The sequence below is a fragment of the Mycetomoellerius zeteki genome, unplaced genomic scaffold, assembly GCF_001594055.1.
Source record: "Mycetomoellerius zeteki isolate Tzet28-1 unplaced genomic scaffold, Tzet1.0 scaffold223, whole genome shotgun sequence".
Taxonomy (NCBI): Eukaryota; Metazoa; Arthropoda; class Insecta; order Hymenoptera; family Formicidae; genus Mycetomoellerius; species Mycetomoellerius zeteki.
The window spans coordinates 377,878-397,040 of record NW_017257198.1 but is presented as its reverse complement, the minus strand read 5'-3'; the positions used below and the strand labels follow the sequence as shown (position 1 = coordinate 397,040).

General features: G+C 33.6%; 1 protein-coding gene across 1 annotated transcript in view; it reads left to right on the top strand.

The window, feature by feature from the left end:
• The first annotated feature begins 1,755 nt into the window (after positions 1–1,755).
• The window catches only part of lap (phosphatidylinositol-binding clathrin assembly protein lap), a 40,766-nt gene continuing 23,358 nt past the window's right edge, over positions 1,756–19,163 (top strand). Inside the window, exon 1 of the mRNA XM_018448627.1 lies at positions 1,756–2,670. Within this exon, the coding sequence (XP_018304129.1) occupies positions 2,541–2,670 (130 nt within the window). The 5' untranslated portion in view covers positions 1,756–2,540. The remainder of the gene's footprint in view (positions 2,671–19,163) is intronic.

The window sequence follows — 19,163 nt, the reverse complement described above, 5'->3', positions numbered from 1 at the left end:
AGTTTAACCGGCAGAATTGTATATAACAATTCTAACTATTATATTCAATTTCTAATCTTCTTTCTGTAATAACAAAAAATTAATTCCGTTTATGCTTAAATATATTTTTACAGGCAGGGGGTTGATTCTGTATCTTCAAACGAGGTGAAAATTACAAAAGTGAACAAATTTACTAGGTGTTGACCAATGAAATTATCAGTATTCTAGTAAATTCGCTCACTTTTGTAATTTTCACCTCGTTTCAAGATACAGAATCGATCCTTTGATTGCTGTAACGTTGTGACACTTAGTCACCGATGATCGGTCATATGGTAATTTTCAATTATTTCTATATATCCATCGGATTCATGCTAAATTTAAATTTATTGGCGACTAGTGCATACAAAATATAAAAATATGATCGTTTGTACATTTAATTGTTTAGATATTTCATATTAAACATACAGAAATTAACGCGAGTAAAATAAACTAATTTACTATTAGTTATTGTTAATTATGATTGCCACGACTGCTTTCGATGCCTCGCCATATTGCTTTTTGAACTAAACTTTCGCAGTCGATCGGCGATTCACTTTAGTGCACAGAATGGAAATCCTCTTTGCCTTATTTCACGCTATTCTCTTTTGGCGTATTATTTTTTCGAAATATATACAAGAAAATGCGTTGCGTTGGTCACGATATTTGATTATGAATTATTTGATTGTTCAATTATTGTCATTGAAAGACAAACCAAAAACCGGATCGAAGTTGTGCAATCAATGAGAAATGACGTAACTAAATTACGAGATATTGATACAATATTATTGTAAAAGATGTCATTTTATAACAAAAAGAATTTTAATCGAATCATAGTTTTGTTCCTATAATGACTTCGAAATTAAATTGATTGAAATTGACATCGATATTTAAAAAGCAAAGCACAAATCATAACGATATCGAAATAATGTTAAAATTGCTCCAAAAAAGTAATTATATTAAATTACTTTTCAATCAGTAACAATAATTTATTTTAACGTTATTGACGTTCTCGTGACTTGTTTTACTTGAACGCATTTATTTTTTAAGATATATATACATATATTTCAAGGAAGATCATTTATTTGATTCCTCATAAATTCTTTGTGATAAAATTTAGATGTGAATTTTTGAAAAAAGCGTGGATTGAAACAGTTGGAAACATTTTCCGTCAACTAACGCCCTCTCTATTGTTCTTCAAAATTAGCGATGGAAACGTACGAATTTACATGAATGACTTTTACATATACAGAAAAAAAGTTTTGAAAGTTTTTTGTCTTTTTCATTGCCAAACCGTTCCGTGTTTAGAAAAGAATTGTAAACAATAAAAAAACAATTGTAGAATTTGAAATACTTTCTCTAATTCAATCATTAACTTTCAAAGAATTGCAATTCGCACGTTGGTAACTATGCCTGCAACGAATGAGCGCTAACTTCACACTGTATTTTCAATCGATGAACGGCGTCGGAGCAGCTTAGGAAATCGCGTTGCTAATATCGCTTATAAGTCGTTAAAAAATTTCATTCTGAGTATAAAACGTTCCTTCGGTAACGAAACAAAATATTCGAAGATGAAAAATTAACCGCTATTAATTCGAACGACCTGCGTCCCTTTCGTTTCGATTTGATCTTCGAATTTCGGTTGCTCCGAGTAGGAATGACGTCACAGCGGCCGCGGAGCGTCGGCGGCGAACGCTCGTGATTGGTCGGCTGGGCCGGTGCGGCGTGGCGCGCGCCGCGCTCGGCACGGTCGGCACTGAGCGCGGCCGCCATCTTGGCAGACAGAAGGAGCCTGCTGTCGCCGTCAGCCGCCGACGTAACGCCGTCCAGCTGAGCCCGTTGAAGCTAAGCGCGAGCTGTCTGGCTCCGCTGCTGGTGGAACGCGGAGAAAAATTGTGGCGGGCTATCGTTCGCTCCGTTAACGCGAACGGAGAAAACCGGCCCGAGGAAGTGGTGGCGGCGGACGAGGAGAGGCGGAGGAGGTAGAGGAGTAGGAGCAGCAGGAGGAGGACGAGAGTGAACGAGGAAAGGTGCCGGAGGACCGGAAAAGCAGCGCGCGACGGGCCGAGTATAATATCGGGGTGAGCGGGACGTCGCGGACGCCTCGCGCGGTAAGCGCCTGGTCTATCACTCTGTCGTGTCGTGTCGTGTCGTGTCGTGTGTCGTGGCCGTGATCGTGATCGTGATCGTGTCGTGGTGTCGTGCACGGTGAAGTTAGCCCGGAGTGCTCCCGAACCCCCATAGTCTCGCTCCCGTCCGCGTCGCGTCAAGGACGGCCAACTTCACCTCGTTTCTCGCGACCGTTTCTCGAGGAAATCCCCCCGTTCCACCGTCGTCCTCGTCCCCGTTTTCGTCCTTGGAGCCATCGTAGTCGCGCGCGATCCTTTCGTCGTTCGTTACCGGTGTAACGAGGGTGGTAAGACTAGCCAGGGCGGAGAATCGTTGAGGGAGGATACGCGGATCTTCGCCGCAAACGTCAACTGCTGCTGACTTCTGCTACCACTGCTCTGTGACAGCGGGACAGTATGGCGGGACAGACGATCAACGACAGGCTGTTGGCCGCGAGGCACAGTATCGCCGGCCAGGGCCTCGCAAAGTCCGTCTGCAAGGCCACCACGGAGGAGATGATCGGCCCCAAGAAGAAACATCTCGATTGTGAGTAGAGAGTGAAAGTTCGCCCCTACCGATATCGCTGCAAATCCAAGTGTGGAAAAAGTCACTTCGTATACGTGTGTTATTTAATTCCGACAATTTTTAAAACAAATTTCACTCTGAAAAGTGAAATCTCGCTCTTAAGGATTGAACATTGAGCCATTCTTCTTCAAGACTACCTCGATTTTCACTCTTTATTTAGAGTGGGATTCCACTCCAAAGAATTTATAAGAGATAGTTTTCCGTGTAAAAATGGTACACGTTTAAATGTATAAATCTATGCAGCATAGTGTTATTTTTACACACTCGGATTTGCAGCGATATGTCGTCAATTGACGGCACTTAAGTGCCGTTCTTTCACCGGCATTTCGATCATTTTTTAAATTTTAATTGACACTGGGACGGGCCTGTTTTTTTTCTCTCCAATTTTCAAGTTTGAGGAGAAAACGTTGATAAAAAATGGAATCAGTCGACCGATTGTTGGAGTTCTTGATAGGGAAAAGGACGTCTCAACGTCAGAGGGTGTCGCCTGCTCCGATTTCGGTGCGATTTCGTGGCCGTTCCTGCTGTTGATTCACAGCGAGGGCACGCGCGAAACCACAGTGTATAGGGAGACGTCGAGTCGCTCACCTTTTCCAATTTGCCATGCTTTCACGAAAGAAGGTGAGGAGCGAGCGACTTGCCTTCCCCACTGGTCTCGCGCGAATCCTCGGCGTTAAGCAATTTCTCAGACAGACATGGTTGAACGAGATCGACCGCGGAACGTCGGATTTAATTCTCCTTTCCACATTGACATGCACATTGACGTGGCAATTAAAGCAATCGAAGTCGATTGAGCCGCCTCTTGAATGCGTACTTGTACGATTTCCACAGGATTTCCACTTCACGCTTTTCGCTATAATCTTGTTTTCTGCGAAATGTGTCTCCGTTCAGAAACGCGTGCTTAGGAATGCTACCTGAGTAGACAATGGAGCTCCTAGAGAGTGTAATAATAGTAATTGTGATGTCCCCTGGAGTAGGGTTACCATGTCTGAATCATAAGGAAACGGTACCTGCACACTTTTTAAAAAAATTATTCCGTAAGCGGAAGAGGAGAGGGTATAATTTGTTATACCTTAAATGTAGGTATTTAATAAACTAACATTTCTAGAACATAATTTTGATTGACAATTCTTATTAATATAATTTTATAAATATATAAACTTTTAATTAATTTAATTAATGACCAGAAGTTCTACGACCTCAAAAAGAGTACATGTAGTTTTAAAAGAGTACTGGTAACCTTATTCGAAAGGAAAATGACTCCAGAAAGAACTTCTTTTCAGCTGTACTCGTATTTTGCTCGTTGCATTTGAAAGACGAAAACATTCAGACTTTTAATAAAAAGGGAAAAAAGGCATCGTGTAGGAAGGTTAGAGAGCGAAACGTGGAAAAGGGATAGACCTTTCGTACCACGCATGTTCAATTTCTGGAGTCTTCTCTCCGACCCGCGCAATCATTAACACGTTATTTTCGATACTGGGAAGGAGAATCAGGGATGTTAATTGCGCGTCAGATATACGTAAAAATGTTAATTAGAATTATATATAAAAATATTAATATTACGCTCGCATTACGCGCGCCAAAAGTGAATGGGCACTTTCTCTTCTCTGCGATATCTTCGTAACTTCTTCTTTTTTTATATCTATTAATAAACGAAACGAAACCATACATTAAGAGAAAAGTTTTTGGTATGTATCTATATTATTAAAAAAATATATAATCAATTGTTATATAGATATTATAATAATTATTATATATAATTATGATATTAATTATAAATATTTATAAATATGTTTTGTAATTGTGATTAATAATTGCATGATAAAATAATTCTGAGGAGCTCCATTTTTATTACTGCTGTATTAGTAATAAATTATTACTAATAATATTTATAATTCTGCAAAGAAAAATATTATAAGCATCAAAAATGACTATAAATTATTTAAAAAAAAATGAAGATTATTTAATCTTAATTGAATTAAAAATCAAAATTAAGTAATAATGAACGAAAACTGTAAATTATAATTAAATTATAATGATATAACTGCAATAATTTTTTTCTCTTAATGTATATTGTTCTTTTTTTTAAAAAAAGTAGAGAAATTAAAAAGAATATTTGAAAGGTATAGAAAAATTCGATCGGGGAAAGTATATATAGAATCGCCACGATTTATTTACAAGTCGTATTCTCATCAGACATTCGTAAGCGGCTTTAGAATTTTAGATCAGTCTAAAAAACACGTAAATTCCAATGCACGGCCACTTTTAAGCAAAAATTGCGATCGCATGCAAATGTCACTCTCGTATTAATTCGAGAAGGATGTCCACTATCGAATCGGATTGCGCTCGCGGTTGCGAAAGCGAATCTTTTATTTCGAGATAATCAGTAGATGTATTATGCCCAATCAAAATACATACTTAACAGAAAAAGCTGAAGAAATGTTTTTTCCGTGTTTTATCTTTCGAATGTATCTTTCGAACAACGATAATATCTTCGGAGTATTTTGCATGTATAAAACAAAATATGATATTGACTTCTTCTCATTTATTCGAGCTGTTTGGCATAATTATCGCCACATTTTTGAAGCATGTAGGTGAACAAAATTAAAACGATGAAATCTTCACTTCTTTTTTTCCTATCAATATTTGATTTTTAACTTGAATTTGATCAAGTACGATTTGTTTGAAACTCTTCTGGAGAATGATCTATAAAAATCTCTTCGAGAGAAAAAAAAGTACCCTTCAGCAGTACCTTGAACTTTATAGATAAAGTTCTCCCACTCAGATTATGATGGTTAAATTAATTAAATCAAGGACGTTTACATTTTTTATTTAGGTTGCGTGTTAATTGTACGCAAATAAAAAAGAAAATGATAAAATGTAAAAGGAAAACGCGATAAAATTTTTGCACACACCAAATAGATTTAGTTGTTCTAAAATTTATTATTCGTAAAAGATAAAAGAGCACTCATGTAACAAAATTTATTCTTTTAGTTACTTTTTCGCGTGTATCTTCAAACGCAATTATTAAAAAACAATAAGATAAAAAATCGTAGCGTTAATTGAATCTGTACACTGAGAAAAAAGTACTAGTATTTTTGATTATAATTGCATGGTAAAATAATTATGGCTAGGAACTTTATTTTTATAATTATTACTGCTATAATACTAGTAATAATAATTGATTATAATTACAGTTCTATATGCCAAACAGAACGTATAATTGTCCCTGAAAATAATTAGATATAATTATAAACGAATATATAAGCTTTTTGCACTTTTTAAACATTTTTCTTCGTCCGCTTTCGTTATCAGAAAGTATAGTTTATACATTGAAAGAAGAAAATGGTTACAATTATCATACTTTGACTGTATTTTACAATCATTTTCAATGCCAATTAAATATATTTTTTACAAAGAAATTATAAATAGAATTATTACTGATATTATTATTACTATAATATAACAATAAAATAACTATAAAAATGGAACTCTTAACCAACATTATTATTTCATCATACAATTATAATCATAAAGTACTTTTCTCTCAATGTACAAATTGTTACTTAAATCCATGCGGAATTCACGCGAAACTTCGGACCACGAGGGCATATATTAACTATGTAAACAGAATGTATCTCGTGTACATATCTCATATATACACACAATGGTACTGCCGTGTTTGAGATTAACGGGGAAGAAAGCTTCGGACACGTTTTCTCCTTCGACGACAGGCGCCGATTTTCAAGATGACGAACTTCTCGCAGCGGCAACCGTTAGTCATGATGACTCTTTGACGATTACATATCACTGATAATATCCTTCCGTTATAACACCCGGCGAAATGCGTCGTTGGGACGGGATGACTTTTGATAGCCAATTGATAGCTACAAGGCTGTATCGTCCTCTCCTCCTACACTGAGAAAAATTTTTGGTACTATAATTCCATGTACTGGCATCTGATGGCCCTCTTCAAACCTTACAACTTTTATTTGAAGCATTTTTTTCGAAAATGTATTGTTTTCGAGATATTTTGGTGTCTAAGTTAAAATGGGACACCCTATATAATTTAGTTGGCAACAGAAAATGAGTATAATTATAGTTATTCTCATAAAAATGATTGCAAATACCACAATTTAACTAGTGGCCATTTTTTAAAATTATATTTTATATGATTGTCCTAAAAAATGACTATAAATTATAGGTATATAGTATATTAAATTATAGTAATTGTAACCATTTTTATGGTAATTATAATATATTGATAATCATTTTCGACTGTCAACTATGTATATTTATTGATAGAGCTATACATATAATTATTGATAATATTACAGTAATAACTGTAATTTATGGTAATATACTTATATATTTATCACAAATACCAACATTTTTTTTCAATGTACCCGCCCCTGGCGGGCGCATATCTCAATGAATCCATTTCGTATTCAGCAAAATCGATCGTTGTCTATTTCAGCTTTCACCCTTTTACCGGAGCTCGAGTCTTCTACCTATTTCTGTTCACGCAATAAAGGCGATCTCTGCTGGAATAATTATTTAACAATGACGTCATTACTCATCGCCGCGTTCTTAGAATGAACGCGCGCAGACACTGAATGAAAAACTGATAAAATCTTATTCGATTTACATTTTACGTAAAAGCAGAAGCCGGTATCTGGTAAGAGAGCTAACGGCGAGCTCTACGGAGAGATTTGCAATTTGCATACGTTCATGACTAAATAAATGTTATACGCGTGATATAATCCTTCGATGGTCCGTCAATAAATCTTCTCGTTGCGAGGATTAACGGCATTTGTATGATTCACGTGTATGAGAGTACAACAATTGAAATAAAAATTAAAATGTGTAATATAATATACGTTAGAATAACTTAGCAAGCTATAATATCGAAATGCTCGAAACGTCGAAACTTATAATTTAGAATTTGAAGAATAGCAGATAAAAAAAATTTAAAGTTTTTATTAATATAGTTTTCAATTCATATATAGGTGAGTTATGTTTTAAAATTTCGTAATGTGTCCCTGGGATAAAAAGAAAGAACAAATGTTCCTGAACATCAAGTCGCAAATGCTTTGTTATCGAAATAATGAATATAAATACAATAGTATCAAATAATGACTTCATTTAAAAGTTTCAGATGAAGGATATTTTTTTTATTTACAAAAGATGTTCAGAAAGTGTTATTCATTTTCCACTCATGCCTGACCATGCCTAAATTGATACTCATTATCAGTTATTATCAAATCTGTTTGTGTCCATTATTTTGATAACGAAGCATTTGTGACTTCATAGAAACATTTGTTCTTCAGGAACGTTCTCACGAAATTGTAAAATATAACTTATGTCTCACCTTGTATAAATATATGTTACTCAACGTTTTTACTTTAAACGATAAAAGTATTTTTATCTCTTTCCGGCTGGTGATATAAAGCAATATATCCTTTTTTGTATTTACATCTCATGTCTTTTCTTTGCAATCTCATATTTCAAGAATTTGTCACATCTCCTTCATATCTACTTTTCTCGAATGTCATTTTCGAGTAAACTGTCAATACGCCTTAACATATTGCATCCCGAAATGTCTTGACGAAAATAGGTGAGTTTATTTCGCAAATAGATGCGTCAGTGGAGCCTTGTTCTGACCTGATAAGTCGCGAAACCCTACGGACCTCGAGCTCCATTTAATTATCGATCTCGCTGACGCGTAGTTGCACGGAATGCTTTATAGATTTACGGGGTGTGCCAAAAAGTATAGTTCCGATTCGTCGCTATGGAAATGTCGCCCGGATATTCTCTCCGTGCTGTCGTTACAACAAAATAAAGTTTTCGGATATTCTCTCCGTGCTCCCGTTACGATAAAACAAAGTTTTTGGAGAGATTTTAGATTATCACGCTTTCTTTCTCACACTTCACGTGGGCGTAACAATAGTTGGCGTTTGTTTCAATTTATGAATCTGCCCTAATTTAAACGAATATGCTCTAGAATTCTTCAAGCGAAATTATCGACTCCCTGTTCTGTATTCATCACGTCTTGTTAACGTCTCCAGTTATAATCGTGTACATTCGTGAATAGAATAATATTTACTTTCCTTGTGATTTGCCAGGATAGAGCTTCATCAGTTTGAATTAAATCCATTGTGTTATTGAGAGAAGTACAGACTCTACGTGGTGTGAAACTTCGTGGTTTCAATCACATCACTAAGACGAGACGTAAGATTTTGCTGTATTATTCTTGAAAGTTTTCCAATCATTATTTCAAAGTACTGTATACGATTTTATGATGATCTCATATTAACATTTGACGGCCAAGATTGATTCCGGCAATGAGAGCTTAATTAAATCTAATATATTATTTTAATATACTAGATTTATAATTTATACAGAGAGAAATCTCTTTTTTTTCTCTGTAGTTATATGATTTATAACTAGATTTTTAATATATTTAAAAAAATGTAAAATTAATGTGTTATTATTTTTTTATGTCTTGTAATAATTTATGTCGTTCCTTTAAGTATTTAATAAAATTATTTTTAATCTAAAAATAAATAAATTGTCATCCACAAATGGATAACGTGGCCTTTACATGCCACCTAAATATGGCAATCAAATTATGAATGACAAGTTTCATAAAAATATAAATTATATGTTTCTTTGTAATTCTTATTACCAGCTGAAATAATTTGCAAAGAGTTTTAAGGGAGATCTTTTCTTCTTATTTTTGTGCAAATCGTAGATTATATGTTTGACTAACGTAAAATTCGTAGAAATGTCGGTAATCTTAACTCGATGAAATACGAAAGGATAACACGACGTGCAAAGCATTGTGTTGCGCCTTACAATTTATGTTGCATAAGCATACTTACTAGCATACATATTACATAGTAGATACAATCACCGATGACACGACCGTCTTTTTCATCGTGTCTAGAAATTATAGCGCCATTAATGACGATGGCTGGGAATTATCTCATGAGTTTTCTCTTTGTCGTCTTACATGTCGTGATCGTATTGAGCAATTCCTTCCATTTGTAGTATCCGTAGGATTCGCTTAATGAACTGCAATGGAAGTGCATTATCGAGGATCTAATTAGATAAGGGATCTGTGATCTGCGTCATTGATCCGAGGAATTAATAAAGAGGATTACTCGAAAGAAAGGACACTCTCGATCCTCGTACCGCTGATTCGCCAGACCGATGGAACACACAAAGCCCACTACCGGCCGATCAATAATCTTACGAAGACGCGTCGTGTAGTTCCGTACGAAAATTATCGTTCAATAAGCCTGTTTATGCCACGCGAGATTCCGAAGATAAAAATAGTTACTGTACCGTTTCAATCATATAAACGTACGATAGAATGACTGCGTTCAATAGAAAAAGCAGCTTTGCAACTGTTACAAGATTTTAAATGTATGAATGATTTATAATACATTGAGATATAATGAGGAACTGAGGGCAAGAATTAATCTATGAATCCTCCGCCGGCAATGTTGGACTTTATTAAAGAGACTGAAGGGTCAGATTGCTCAAAATTTTTGACGATATTTTTATGACGAACTGAATAAACGTACGAAAGTAAAGTTTTGAACAATATTCATGTAACATATAAAAAGTAAAAAATAAATTTTTATTAACAAATACGATATATATATATATCCTATTTATAATATTTATATAAGTATTTGTCAATAAAAAATGTATTTTTTACTCGTATATATTTTTTATATGTTGTATAAATGTTGCTCAAGACTTTACTTTCATACGTTTACTCAATTCGTCAAAAAATTGCTAATATTTCGAGCAATCGTTACGATCCTCTAATTAGGGTCCAGTAAAGGTACAGTTGATTTGTTATTATGAATTCTGATAGATAAATGTGAATCTGTATTGTCGATCTCTTTTCAAGAGAATTATTAAATCCCTCCTTTTTTTTCCTTGTGGTAGTTTCTCTATTTTCTAAGATTCTATAGTTCTCGAAACTCTATGGTTCAAAATTACTATTAGAAATCTCAACATTTCCACATGCAATTTCATACAATCACATGTAAAAAAATAAATAAGATAATAAGAATTCGCAGTTTTCACAAGTATGTAAGAATTTTTTCAGACTTATGGAACAATATAAAAATCTGCATTAAAATTCAAGAACTCAGATTGCAGACGAATGGTAAAGATTTCATAATTGTCGATGAAGGGTTAAAGAATCTTACAACAGTTGCAAAGCTTCTCTGTACGAGAACGTAATCAACGATTTCTCGCGACGATCAAATCGTCCCATTACGTCATTCAGTTCACCGAAATCATTGATCTATACGGTATTTCAATATATCGGTTTCTCGTCTTAAGGTACGCGTTGTTTTAAGAAACGAGGAACGATAAAAGCAACACGAATCAATATTTATGGCCGCTGCATGCGTATATACATATTGCAACCGCAACAGTACGATCTGATAAAAGCGCGGCATGACGTGAAACCGCGTAATGGAACGCAATTTTTACATAAGTGGATTTGATACAGTATCATACTGCTACGATACCTTACAAAATTTCTCACGTAGCACAAAGCGTGCCATAATAACTGCCGGGAAATTCGTGTAACGATTTTCTCCCGCGGCACACATCCGCCAAGGTAATTAAGCCGCGTCGCGACCTGATGATCGTTGTCTCTAATGACTATCGTTGTTTCGAAAGTGTTGTTTACTCTTACCCTGACTTGAATGTGGATTACATGGAACGACTCGAATCGGGAACAGCTAGTGTCATTCCACGGCGCGAAGATCAAGAAGGACGAGAGCCATATGCTAAACTGTATAATTGCACGCTATAGTGAACTATCTGCGAGAAGACTTGAATGTGGAACAACAAATGTTACTTTGCTGCACTTCTTAAGGACAGGTGCTAAGTCCTATTACATGTTACACCCGCAAATAGTTTTATGATGAATCATCCGTAAAAATGCATAAATGTATTATAGATTATGCATGAATTCTTTTTACAAGACAGGAATTCAAGATTGTCGATCTCTTTTACTTTCAGAAGAATTATTAAATTCCTTCTCTTCCCGACGATAATTTCTCCGTTTTCTAAGATCCTAATTTTTGAAACTTTCTGTGATTTGAATTACTATTAGAAATCTTTGTATTTCTACATACAGTTTCTACATACAATTTCATATATGTATTTACAAATAATTATAAAAGACTATATGTGATACTATAATATATAATAAGATTACTTGACTTGTCTTTTTACCTCAAAGCCGTGCAATAACTTAGACTGTTACATTCCTTTAAAGTCATTCACTTCGAGTATCGTGATTTGATCTCAAAGAGTCTTTTTTTGTTTTATTCATTCTTGCTCGTTCTATTCATTCTTCTGTCATTCGGTTGACGTTCTTCTTTAATTTCTTGTGAGGTGTCAGCATGAAGTTCCGGCTGATAAGGCAATGATTATTACGAAACGTTACGTAAAAATATACCACTCTTTCAAGTTAAGCGAAAAAAGTCCTTTCAAAGTCATTCGCACCTTTCAAGGCCGTTCTTGCGCTACGTTGGTTCGATGCGTTCAATCGATGACACTATCGCATCGTCATAGTCGAATAGTCATAGTGAATGTAGATATGCGTTTAACGATTTGCGAAAACGGATCTTCAAAGTCATTCACGTCCCTCACAGTCAACATTCTCTCTGTTGGACAGCGTGACAGCGCTTCAGAAAGATCAGTCGATATTATCACACTTTTATAGCCGACATGATGTTACGTAAAACCATGGCTATGTCACCGTAAGAAAGTGGACCTCCAATCTTGGTTGGTTTGGCGAATCGATTCTTTATCAACTCTCGTCCGTTTATTGCTTATTTTTTTCTCATTTTCTGTTTGTGTAACATTACACAATATGTATATCATACAATCATTTTTGGATGAGAAAAGAAAATTTGATGATCAACCCTTAGTAGACATTACACGTTGAAGAAATTTTCTAGGAACTTTTACTTAAAAAAAAAAGAGGAAAAGTAATTGCTTTTCACTGTTTATCTATTCTCATTTTTCAGTTTGTATAACATCACATATCATATAATCATTTTATGAACGGGGAAAGAAAATTTGATAATCAACCCTTAATTGTGGACATTACAGTGGCGTAAAGAAACTTTCTAAGCACTACTACTTAAAAAAAAGGATAAAAATAGTTACTTTCCATTATCTTTTCTCATGTTTCAGTTTATATAACATCATATAACATATCATATAATCATTTTATGAACGGACAAAGGAAATTTGATAATAAATTCTTAATTGTGGACATTGCACATTCATGGTGAAGAAACTTTGTAAAAATTCCTACTTTGAAAAAAAAGAAAAAAATAATTGCTTTTTACTAGCTCTCATTTTTCAGTTTATACATCACATATATTATATAATTTTTTTTGCTTTACTGGGAAAAAATAACGATTAACTTAATTGTGGACCGTGTACATTGGATGTGAAAACATTTTCTAAGAATTTCTACTTACAAGAAAAATTAAAATGGTTACTTTCCACTCTATACCTGCTGCTATATTTTCTTGTATTTTTTACCATTAATTGTGCACAGAATAAAATTTTATTTGTTTTTCTAGATAATTTTCACACAATGAATAAAAATCACAAAATATATATATATATAAGTGACGGAAGTCCAAGAGAATTCACAGTTGAGGATTAAAATTCTAAATAAAGGGATATTAAAAAATAAATTAAGTTAAAAGATATATGCATAAAAAAATACAACACAATTAACATGCAAACGCTAAAAAAAAGCAAAGAAAAATATACAAAAGATCAAATTTATTTCGAGACCATCTGCAGTGTGTAGCATTTAGCCTCATTTTTATTTCAAGTTTCTTATTGTCTCCTGACTCTTTCATCTTAACGTCGTGAATATGCAGTATTCTTTCTGCATCTATAATATGTATTCTTTTGTACTCTTAATTATTATGCTGATTAAAGAATGTCTTCGGGATATAATTTAAGTCGTTCAGCATACACAGACACACATTATCAGTTAATTTGTAAGTGAAATAATTGAAACTTACAGTAAACACACACACACACACACACACACAAAGGCTCGACTCGATATTGACTTGAAGATCCGAGTAGTGTCAAGTTGTCATGGTCAATGTTCTCCCTCTGTTGCACACCGTATATCAATTGATAGACACTAGAAACCTCTCATGTGCACTAAAGGTCAATCGATAGCGCCTCTATTTTTCGCTCGGAAAAACAACAGCGCGTCTTTTACGCGAGATGATTCGGCAGATATTATTTTCTCCGTATACGCGGCAATATATGAAAGGATTCCTTGATAGCGCGAGCAGTGACCGCATTTCTGAAATTTCTCTCTTTCAACATCATTCGTTGGGCGCATTTGAATCGATAAAAATAACATTTCGATATACGAATCGCAATATTAATAGCAATTTCTTTCTAGCTACACGAGATAAACTTCCATGGTAAAAATAAATCTGAGGTTTGAAAACTGTTCTTTCGGAGAAGCTATTGGTTTTCATGTGCAATTATTTGGACGTGATGTAAAAGATTTGAGATTCCATTATTTATTTTATTTTATGAGATTCTTCATAAAAATTTAATAATCCAAAGTGAATGAGTTTGAGAAATTAATCGAATTAATTTTGCGTGCGTAGAGGTCATTCTATTTCATAAGACGAGAAAAGAGGACATCAATTTATTATTGATTATGAATGCAAAGATTGTCCGCGATATATCAATTGCATCGCGTAACGTATACGAGTCTCTACCGCTGTTTCGCAATTTATGATCGTCCGTCGATTAAATCGAATTTGCAATCGATCGTGTTATCGTCCGCTCCGCTTACTCGAAAATGGAATTTATTCGCGCGTGCCTCGCGTCTTACACGGAAAAATACATACATATTTACTGCACGCAAATAATTATTTATTTTTTAAAATATTTTAGAAGTCTATATATCCTCAAATCTATCATAAAGTTCACAAGCAACAAATTTATTCAAAAAGAAAATTAAAGGACAATATAACGAGAAATATATAGTTTTTCTTTATTTGAAAAGTTCTAATTTTATATTATTTTAAATGTATTTAAAATATATTGTGAATTGTAGTAAGTTGAATACTTCAATCGAGATTATTAAATTAAAATAAATTCGATCCGCTTATATTATATAAAGGCTTCGATAAATTTTATTAAATTTTATTAAATCTTCTTCAAAAGAAAATAAACTTTAATTTTGAGTACATAATTGTGAATTTCTCTAAAATTTGCAATAAGCTTATTTTAAGATTATATCAAGAAATTATTCTTTGTTAAAGATAACCACTTTCTTATTTAAAAGAAAAAGTTACTTAAAAGAAAAAAGGTAAATTGAGTAATCACTTTTCTTAGTAGTAGAATGTTTTTCTGTGTGTATCGTCACATTTGCATGAAGTATCAGAATCGCTTTCATTCACGCCATTCTCATCGTCATTAATTTCGTCGTTAGACAACGCGTGCACACTTTACAAATTTTTTTTAACTAGCTGCATTTCTTCGGTTTTTTTGCTGGAAATGACTGAACAAGTTAATAGCAAACTCAGAGATTCCGCAGCAAACGATGGAAACAAAACGTTGCGAAAATTATGTGAGGATTTGGAATTCCAAGAATTCCATGAATTCCTTTATAAGTGTTTCAGATCTGCATGTTATATCATAATACTATAATTTGCTTTACTTATTTAATTGATACATATTTTACTCACAATTCTAAAACCGCACTCAGAACATTATACAAAGTTTTTTCTATTGCTATCTTTTTTACAGAAATTAAATTAAACTTAACTGAGTCTTGTTACAAATAAAATTGAAATACATGGAACAACTGGAAGAATATGAGATCAGTCGAAGACTCCTGTTCACTCACCAGACTGTCTCAGATTGTGACGTCAGAAGCGAGAAAATACGCAATAAAAATTCTTGCAAAATGTATCAATATGGAAATATGTTTCAATAAAACAACATTTTTATACTATCGATAGAACTGTACAACAAAACCAAAAACTTTCCTTTTGTTTCGTTAATTAATAAATATATTTGGAAATGAATTGTGTGCGTAACAAAAACGAAATAAACTATAATATGTTCGCAATTATGACAAATGTCAAATTAATAACATATATAGAAATAAATATGATTTAATTTCTCCTCAAAACAAAAAGACAGTTTTTGGTATATTTGATAAGATATTTTATTGAATGCAATTGTTGTTTTAAAAATTGAAAAATATTTCTATTCAAATAAAGTTTGCAAGAATTTTTATTATGTTTCCTTATTTTTGACGTTACAATCTAAGATAGTACATAGTGGTGAGTCAAAGTTTTATAAAATAAAATGAAATAATAGATAAAATTTGTTATTATTACGATTGAATATAGTTTTAAACTGTCTTTTGAATAGAATATATTGGACAGATTCAATCACCGTTGCTCCAAGACCCGCATTTAGCGCTAAGTGCACTCGTGTGTTTCTCTCAGTCTATCTCTCGGTCTACTATTATAACACCGCGTTCCAATGCGTGAAAGAGGAAACGAAAAGGGAAACTTAGCTGCCGTGTTTCGCGCTCGACAATGTGGGATATGAATACCTACAAATGTTCTGCGATCACATGCCGAGAGAATTCGAGCGTGTCGGTACACTTAACCGTGCAGATTGAACTTACATATACCTACATGTAACCAGCGTGTAAATCAAGTGCGCGCGAAAGGCCTTTGTGAACCGGAGACTGTTGATACCGAGAGCGAGGAACGAGAAGGAAGCCGGGATGAGTTAAAAAAGAAAAAGAAAAGGAGAGAGAAAGAGATAAATTGAATATACCAGGGACGAGTCGCGACCCCGGGAATTACGGCCGTGCACCGAGAGAGCCGAGGAGAAGGGCCGACTATACATTCTTAACTTCGCGTTAGCACAGTTGACTGCAACATAAAGTCATCTTCTGCAGTAAAGGAAAATAGCGAGAGCTATCCACGGGGGATAGCTTACCGCACCTACTTAAATGTATTCAGAGGTAAAAATATTATGGGGGGAAATATACATTTCTGCTTCGAGATCGTCACGCATATCGATTCAGTTTCTTATCTTTATGGGCGTATTTGTTACACATATTTTTTGACATATGAAAAAAATTAAAAGAAATTTCAGATTTTTTATATTGTATTTGAAATTAATACTAAAAGTTTGGCAGCGATTTAGAACTTGGATAAAAAATTACGTAAGAAGTAGACACACGTAGGAAATGATTTTGCTGGAAGTATCTAAAATTTAGCTGGATACAGATCTGAAAGTAATTTTGTTAGACCATTAAAATAATTACGTAGGAATCTCAAGCATGAGGAGCAGTGCTGCAGAAAGTTTGAGCATCTTACGTAAATTTTTCACGGTCCAAACTAAATTATTTTTAAATTTGCATCTAGCTGAATTTTTTAATACTTTAACAAAATCGTTTCTTTTTAAATAATTATTAAAAGAATTATTACGATAAAATGAGAAAATTTTTCCATTTAAATTATAAAATTTTATATATAATTATAAATTTATAAATTTTAAATATAAATATTGACCTTATTGAACTATTTTATATGTATATAATAATAATTTTTATACCTGATTATACATCCTTAACATTCACGAGAATTATATAGTTATTTAATTTTACATATATTTTATCTTTTCGCAAAGGGGATTTGACTTGGCAATGCAATACATATTTAACTCCGCACAACTTTAATGTTCCAGTATTGCGTTATTTCGTCAGAATTTTAATTGGATGCATAATTGAAAAGTTACTCATATTTAATGATATTTTACATCCAGTTATTATACAAACACGCTTATTGCATTTTAATTTATATTTGATAACACAATATTTCAATATTCTAATAATATCACGTAACGTTCTCCCCATCGCTCATCGAAATGTTTCCTGAACAAAATTAGATTCCACCTTCGTGAAAAATATTCCATCAGAATTTCAGGTCGCTGGGAATATGTGACTGGGAATATCCCGCACGTATCTGACGATCGGTACCTCAATTTCGATCGGGAGGCTCTGCGGTTTTCTCATTCGGCGCAAAAGCTGCTCTTTGTAATTCGTAACAACTGCAGCAATCGCTCGCATTGCCGAAACGCGTTATCGCACACGCCCCCGTCCGCGTCTGGAGATATACATGTATTCAGTCAGTCAGTCAGTCGGTGCACACCCCTTCAGCTTGCCTAGATAGCGATTGTGTTTTTACCAGCATATACGCATTTAATATCCTCCTGCGATTACTAATCGTACGGTATTATCGGAGGATTTATTATATAAAAGCTCTCTCTTTTTCTCTCTCTCTCTCTCTCTCTTTCTCTACATATTATCAGCTATATCTCTGGACAAACGTGTACTCGTTGTATCAGTTAAACATATTTTGTCCGCGACTGGTAAATTTCAAATATTTAACGTTAATACCTCCCGTTTATCATAATATTAACGATAATATTTTTTTTAAATAGGTATATAAAGATAAAAAATGTAATAACTGAGAGTTGATATTAATATCATTTGAGCTATTATCTCAGTGGATTGATAACATTAATATTTAATATTCTGTACACAGAATTATTAAATTTATACACAGAAAGGTTTTACTAAAGTATTTAAAGATTTAGCTAAATATAGATTTGTGGAAATAATTATGTTTATCAAAATAATTATGTAGGACGCTCAAAGCTGATTTTTAGAATATTTGTAGAAACTTTTTGCAACATTGCTCATTATGCTTGAATGTCCACATAATTATTTTGACAGTTCAATAAAATTATTTTCCGATTTATATGTAGCTAAATTTTTAGATATCTCAGTAAAATCGTTCTTTCTATATATATTCATCTATTTATTATCAGTTATTATGGCTTAATACACGTTGTATAAAGGATAATTGTTTTCCTGTTTGACAGGATTGCATTTTTTTATTCGACGCTGATCCGCATCTGTTTCGCATATTACACTGTTAGGTATCAAAGGAGCAATGGTAACTCGATCCTTGAGTTAAATAACATTTTGTTATTTTTAACTTCCAACGTATATCAAAATGTAAATCAATCTATTTTTGTGGTTAGTTTCAAAGCAAACAAACTCCATATTAACATATGCTCCTCGCGGTATGCACTTAAATAATAAATTAAATTTGAGTCAGATTTAGTACTTCTTGAATTAAATTACATATGCTTTAGTTAGATAATACATTTGTTTTAACTGAATTAACGACATATTGAATAGGAGCAGTGGTGACCTATAGAAAGCAGTGGTGACCTACTCAATATGTCGTTAATTTAACTAAAGAGAGAGCAAATGTATTATTTACCTAACACTAAAACTGCGGCTG